The sequence below is a fragment of the Erpetoichthys calabaricus genome, chromosome 10 (genome assembly GCF_900747795.2).
Source record: "Erpetoichthys calabaricus chromosome 10, fErpCal1.3, whole genome shotgun sequence".
In the NCBI taxonomy this organism is placed as follows: Eukaryota; Metazoa; Chordata; class Cladistia; order Polypteriformes; family Polypteridae; genus Erpetoichthys; species Erpetoichthys calabaricus.
Genome location: NC_041403.2, coordinates 67,908,199 through 67,915,440, shown reverse-complemented (window position 1 = coordinate 67,915,440; position 7,242 = coordinate 67,908,199). Strand labels below are relative to the sequence as shown.

General features: G+C 36.5%; 1 protein-coding gene across 1 annotated transcript in view; it reads left to right on the top strand.

Annotated features, from left to right (window-relative positions):
* trmt1l (tRNA methyltransferase 1-like) overlaps window positions 1–6,554 on the top strand; it is a 67,723-nt gene extending 61,169 nt beyond the window's left edge. The window contains exon 16 of the mRNA XM_028811369.2: window positions 6,049–6,554. Within this exon, the coding sequence (XP_028667202.1) occupies window positions 6,049–6,238 (190 nt within the window). The 3' untranslated portion in view covers window positions 6,239–6,554. The remainder of the gene's footprint in view (window positions 1–6,048) is intronic.
* Window positions 6,555–7,242: the final 688 nt, after the last annotated feature.

The following is a 7,242-nucleotide window of genomic DNA, read 5'->3' as shown; positions in this document are numbered from 1 at the left end:
GAGATCAGAGGGTATAACGGGGATGCGAGGAATAAAAACTCTCTCTCCTGAGCCACCTCCAGTAAAAATAGTTGCCTGAATGAGGTTCTTTTGCAGACACGTGACCTGAAGTCTCGTGCCGTCACAAAGTTTCAGTGGCTGTACGCAAATCCACAATTGGTTTCATATTGTTTTCGTACCTTATCAATTGTGAAATGTGTTTTTTGAACAGGTTTGATTCTTTGAAGTGATCACTCCTGCTGCGTTCAGTCACTTCACGTGAGCCGCTCTCTTGCGTGATGTTGCAATGTCCACGGGTTTATTTAATGTTAGCTAAGACCCGGCAGTTAAAAGTTTCTGGCTACAGCAATTTTAACTCTGTCACAAAGTGATCCAAACTGTCGTTTATACCTCGTGTCTTCTCATTAAACTTGTATCTCACGAATATGGCATTGCAAACGGCAGCGGGTCAGTTCACGTGCTTACATGGGAGGCGTGATGACGCGATATATTTTGATATATATCAAAATACCCGTGCTTCGCAGCGGCGAAGTACTGCTTTAAAATTTTTATTAAGAAGGAAAGTAAGCCTTTTTAAACTGAGGGAAAATGAATCAGTAATTATTTCTTAAGGATCTCTTTGTATACCATGTCGTCAGTTCGCCCTTCTGGTTGTAATATGACCAAGCTGTGTGCTGAGCTTACTCTTGAGCATGAAATCTAACGTGGTTTGTGCCCTTCAGAATGAAAACAGTTTGCATTCACCTTTTTAATAAAAGGCGAACTTTTAAGCCTGAGAAGTCACCCCGTAAATGCACACGTTTAATTGCACATGTGTTAATATGTATGCTTACACAGTATTAAAAGACACTCAACAACGTCATTTACCTTTGTTCCCGCGTTTGATAAAAGGCGAGCTTTTAAGCCTGAGAAATCACCCCGTAAATGCACACTTTTAATTGCACATGTGTTAATATGTATGCTTACACAGTATTAAAAGACACTCAACAACGTCATTTACCTTTGTTCCCGCGTTTGATAAAAGGCGAGTTTTTAAGCCTGAGAAATCACCCCGTAAATGCACACGTTTAATTGCACATGTGTTAATATGTATGCTTACACAGTATTAAAAGACTATCAAAAATTAACGTCATTTACCTTCGTTCCCGCGTTTGACTCGTGCTGTAAATCTCTTCCTTGTTTTTAGTTCACGTGATTACGTAGGAGGCGTGATGATGCAATACGTGACTCCGCCTCCTCCATTAGAGTATATGGACAGGTTCCAGTTATGACCATTACGTGTAGAATTTCGAAATGAAACCTGCCTAACTTTTGTAAGTAAGCTGTAAGGAATGAGCCTGCCAAATGTCAGCCTTCTACCTACACGGGAAGTTGGAGAATTAGTGATGAGTCAGTCAGTCAGTCAGTGAGGGCTTTGCCTTTTATTAGTATAGATTTAGAGTGAAGCGAAGTTTAGGAGAGGCTTTACGGGGACATTTGAACATTGGGTGCAAATTAAAAGAAGAGAAAAAGAAAAATTTTACTAAAATGAATTAGGAACTGAAAGTTACTTTTGTCAAACATATAAGAATGTGTATCTTTTAAATACCTTGAAAAATGAAGTTTTAGAAATGAACATATCTCTGATCTGTCAAGTTTTAATTAAATGCATTTTAGCCCTTTTCCCACACTATTTAAACATTAATGTTTCTATTCTGAAATATGTACAATGTACATTTCCTGCTGGCAGCATTACTTTTTGTTATTCTGACATTTTTCAGTAATTCACATTAACACAGCCATTTTGACTTGTACTTTTTTTGTAAAAAAGTTTAGCTTGGGTCAACTGCAGGATTCTCCTAAGAAACTAAAAATAATGGAGTGTATTAAACTGTGCACTTAATTTGTATAGTGGTATAAATTATGCTTTATTTTGCAGTTATTTTAATTACATTGATTATTCTAATTCTGGCTGTAATCTGTTTCATTTTCTTCTCATTTGTTTTAATTTCATAACAGATAAAAAAAAAGGTAGCACAAATTTTACAGTATGACTTTGTTTATTAATTTTTTTAATAAAGAATTGCTTTCATTTTAATTTCAGCTATTGCACCAACCAAATATTAATTTGTCATAGCAAAAGGAAATAAATGAAATATTCTCATTGGATGCTTTCATGGAAAGGTGTTCAGTACAGTAATCCCTCCTCGATCGCGGGGGTTGCGTTCCAGAACCCCCCGCGAAAGGTGAAAATCCGCGAAGTAGAAACCATATGTTTATATGGTTATTTTTAGATTGTCATGCTTGGGTCACAGATTTGCACAGAAACACAGGAGGTTGTAGAGAGACAGGAACTTTATTCAAACACTGCAAACAAACATTTTGTCTCTTTTTCAAAAGTTTAAACTGTGCTCCATGACAAGACAGAGATGACAGTTCCATCTCACAATTAAAAGAATGCAAACATATCTTCCTCTTCAAAGGAGTGCGCGTCAGGAGCAGAGAATGTCAGAGAGAGAGAGAAAAAAGCAAACAATCAAAAATCAATACCTGCTGTTGGAGCTTTTAAGTATGCGAAGCACCGTGCGGGAAGTATGTCGCTTGACAAAGCAGCTGCATGGAAGGGAGCAATGTGAAGATAATCTTTCGCCATTTGTAGACGAGCGTCCGTATCATCTAGGGTTGTGAACAGCCCCCCTGCTCACACCCTCTCCGTCATGAGCAGAGAATGTCAGAGCAAGAGAGAGAGAAAGCAAACAATCAAAAATCAATAGCCTATGTGCTGTTTCCGTACGGGAAGCATATCGCTTGACAAAGAAGCCACATGTAAGCCCAGCAAGGAAGGGAGCAATGTGAAGGTAATCGTTCAGCGTTTTTTGAGGAGCGGCCATATCCTCTAGGGGTGTGAACAGCCCCCGTGCTCACAATATATTTAAGGAGTTTTATTTAATACGTAATACACGCTCTGGTTGGGTAGCCTCTCAGCCATCTGCCAATAGTGTTCCTTGTATGAAATCAACTGGGCAAACCAACTGAGGAAGCCATGTACCAGAAATTAAAAGACCCATTATAAGCAGAAATCCGCGAACCAGCAAAAAATCCGCGATATATATTTAAATATGCTTACATATAAAATCTGCGATAGAGTGAAGCCGCGAAAGTCGAAGCGCGATATAGCGAGGGATTACTGTACTTAAAATGTTTTATTTATATAGAAATTTTACTGAAATAAATTTTCATGTTGTTTTTGGTTATTGTAGTTTTTGTAATAAATCCTTCCCCCTCTCCAATGTTAGCAACCCCCAATCTAAATTTTTAGGCTCATTTTTGTGCTTTAGACCCTTTAAAACAGGGGTGCCCAACTCCAGTCCTGGAGGGCCGCAGTGGCTGCAGGTTTTCATTCTAACTCTTTTCTTAATTAGTGACCTGTTTTTGCTGCTAATTAACTTGTTTTGAATTAATTTTATTTGACTTGCTCTTGAAGACTCAGACACCTCAATTGTTTCTTTTTCCGTAATTAGCAGCCAAACAATAATGAGATACAAAATTAGCCAAAACAGGGTCAGCAAACTGTGACCATCATACAATATCTGAAAATAAAGAAAGGTGAAGGTCTCAGGAATGCTGATCTGCTCTTAGAAAAGAGAAAATCCACATTTTCGTTTATGTATACTATTGCACAATGAGAGCAGCAACAAGCCATGGAATTAAAGAACAGGTTTAATTAACGACAAGACTCAGTGCCTCATTAAGCAGCTGGTTGGAGTTTGAGGCCCTGACTTAGTTGGTCTTCTGTTGCCTCACTCACTTCACATTTCACTTCTGTTTGGGTGTCATTTAAGGAAAGAAATGAAGCAATTCAGAGGAACAATGAAGAAATTCAGGATAACATTTCTTAAGAAACAAGTCAAATAAATTTATATTCAAAAGAAGTTAATTAGCAGCAAAAACAGATCACTAATTAAGAAAAGGGTTAGAATGAAAGCCTGCAGCTATTGTGGCCCTCCAGGACTAGAGTTGTGCACCCCTGCTCTAACAGCTGGTTTAGGCTGACATTGCTTTAGATATTGACATTTTTTTTCCACAAAAAGTTAAAACACCCATTTGTCTGTCTTATAAATATGCAAACTTGAACCTGATATGCATGTGTTTGACAGCTTTTGCTTGCAGAGGAATCAAAAAGTGCTATGAAAATATACCCTTGGAAAGACCATTTGTGATAGTAGTGGAAGTACAAAGCTGATATGAAACAACCATTTTGTATTCAAAATATATGCCTTATCTAAGTGAATCGGTAGGGTCAAACCTTTTGATAGCATGTTTCCTTATACTCAACTGCCATCTGTCAGTTTGGTGGTTTTTTTTTTTTTTTTTTTTTTATAAAAAGGTGGGCAACCAGCATGCCAGTCAGTTAGTCAGTGTTAGCGTTCTGTCCCCTGAGCCATTAATTTCTCAATTTGTGGCTTAGTTTAAAATTTTACAGTTAGCTACTACAGGAAATGAGTCTGTGAGAATGGTGCCCCCTCAATCCATAACAAAACTCACTGATATACACTCCCAATACTCACCTTCACTTGTCAGTTTGTTAACTAGATGTAAAATTCAGATTATGTAAATGGGATCATTTTACTCTACATGTGATTTTATGCTCCACTTAGATCTTTGGTAGCATTTCCCACTCCCAGTTTGGGGGAGCTCTCTAGTCCCTTTTATCCATATAAACCAGAAAAATCCCAGGATAACCATTTCTGGAGTTTACTATTGCACATCCCAGAATGACTTAATAATTCATTCATTTATTTATAGAAGCTTAATTCATTCTGAATAAGTGTAAAAGTTATAGCAATAGCCATACGACAGATAATATGACAGCAAATCAATTCAAGGTAAATATAAAGTACTAGTGGCCCCACAATTACTTTCAGAAGGCAAGGAAACCAACATCACCCTGGTAGTAGAATGACTCATTAGAGAGTGATGGTTGCTGACAGAAATTACCTTATATAGTGCCATCTGCTGTAGCATGTGTCAATCAGTCTGTTGCTACAGATGCTCCTCTGTTTAGCCAGAATACTATGCTGAAAATGTGCATCCATTACCTTGATGGCAAGTTCTTTATTAAGTGTCCTCTTTTCAACTACTGTGTGCTGATGGTCCAGTCTAACCTACAGGACAGAGCCCGCCATCCTTACCAGTTTATTTAATTTGATTGCATTCCCTGTAGTTATACTACTGTCTAATAACAGATTGAACCTGCTACTGAAGGCTGATATCTATAGCCTAAATACTTGTGTTCCAAAGGACCTTGAACTCCTAAAAACAAGCAATTCTAAAACTTCAACTCTAACCCTACTTTTATAGAGTTTCGGTATTGGTGTTCCACCACAACCTGTAGTCCAGTGTGCTTGAAGGTCCTCAAAACCTCCACAAAAAAAACTTTGTTTATAGTGAGAAGGCAGAGTGCCTTGGATCAGCATCCCCATGCTACATATATCCATACAAAACTGTTCTGGTATACCAGTCCATAATAGAGGATACCACAGATGCATCTGCCTCCATTGACTTGTGGCTTTTATATCAACAGCACCAACTATATGATGTTGAACGCATTGGAGTAATCATAATATATAATGTGCTTCTTTTGTGCAAGTGGAAGTAGGCTCCATTTTAGAAGGTATATAGTGGTATCTTCTATTCCATCATGATCATGGTAGGCAAAAGTTGACAGTTGAACCAAAAATAGTAAATATAAAACTAAAACTAAAACAGTGATGTTTTTATGAATGATTTTATTTGTTGAATTGATAAAAATATTTTTTAAAAATTAAGAGGAAATCTCACATTTGCAAAAGTTTTTGCACCCCTTAAGTTGTAAGGTAATTTTTCCAAAATTTTGCAGGGAACTATATCTCCTCTACGTGCTCTTTTAACACTCTTGGGCTGATAAGCACCTGGGATCATAATGCTGTATTTGTTCAGTTTATATAAGCTGCTAAATCATAGCTATTGTTATTTTCTATGTATGTAAGCCAAGGGCTAAAATGCTGTCTCTCTCTTCTTTTTTTGTAGGTTAAATAAATTTTTACAGTACTTGACGGAGGCAGGTTTCCGAGTTAGTCGCACCCACTTCGACCCAACTGGAATCCGCACAGATGCCACCCTTGGACAGTTTAAGTCTGTACTTGCAGAGTACACAAAGTCACAAACTGGAAATCATACATTCACTTCTGATGATGGGATTGATATAGAATTTGTTTAGAAATACATGAATTGTGTTAATTTGTTTTATCTATAAAGTTAATTGTTTTGCCTGGCATTTGGGACAATATAGTACAATTGGACATTTAAAAGGAAGGAAATATGAACAAAACACTGCTCACAACTATTTTTTTTCTACAATTAAAGCTTATGGTAAATTATTTTTTGCATACATAAATCCATCTGCATTCGTCTTTTACTTTCTCAGAAATAAAAACTCAGATTTATAGTGTAATTTTCAAAACCTTTTAATTATTGTTGGTTTATTGTTGTAAAAAGTGTGCACAATTTCACAATAAAATTTTACATTGGAAAGAGCTGGTAAATGGAGTTTAAAACAGAGATTTTCTACAGAGAAATATATAGATTTTTTTTCCTACTGAAATTACCAAGAACCCATTTTAGCATGTTTTTTTTCAGTAGTGCAGTACTGGTGTGTTTGGCTGATTTACAGCCTTTATGGGTAAGTAGAGGATAAACAGTTAAACTTGGAAATACAAAGTTACAGGATCCAATTCTCTCATATGAAGTTTGTCTATAGTAACACAAAAATGTTACTATATGTCATACTGTATTTGTTGCAGAATAACCAGTCACACAATTTACAGTATGACAGTTTCAAAGTGTGCAGTTAGTAGAACAAATGTGGCAGGTTAGAAATATGTCTTGAAAAGAAAAAAAAAATACTAGAACAAATGAGGAAATTTTGGTTTCGGCATATTTTAGTTTTGTTGTATATTTCCTATTTACATTGCCTTTCATTTGTCATTGTCAGCTATGTTTTGTTGTCATATTTCAAAGGGATAGCGTTAAGATTGTTTTAGTAAAGCAATCTTTACAAAATTACCTAACCCATACCCCCAGAGAATGCAACTGATTATTATTAAAAGTGTGTTGAAGTTTGCCTACTGATGCTGTATGCATTCTGTGTGATATGTTTACATCTAACTGAATGGTTTAGTCTTCTCAGGCTAGATATTAAAATATTTTTTTTTCACCTGATTT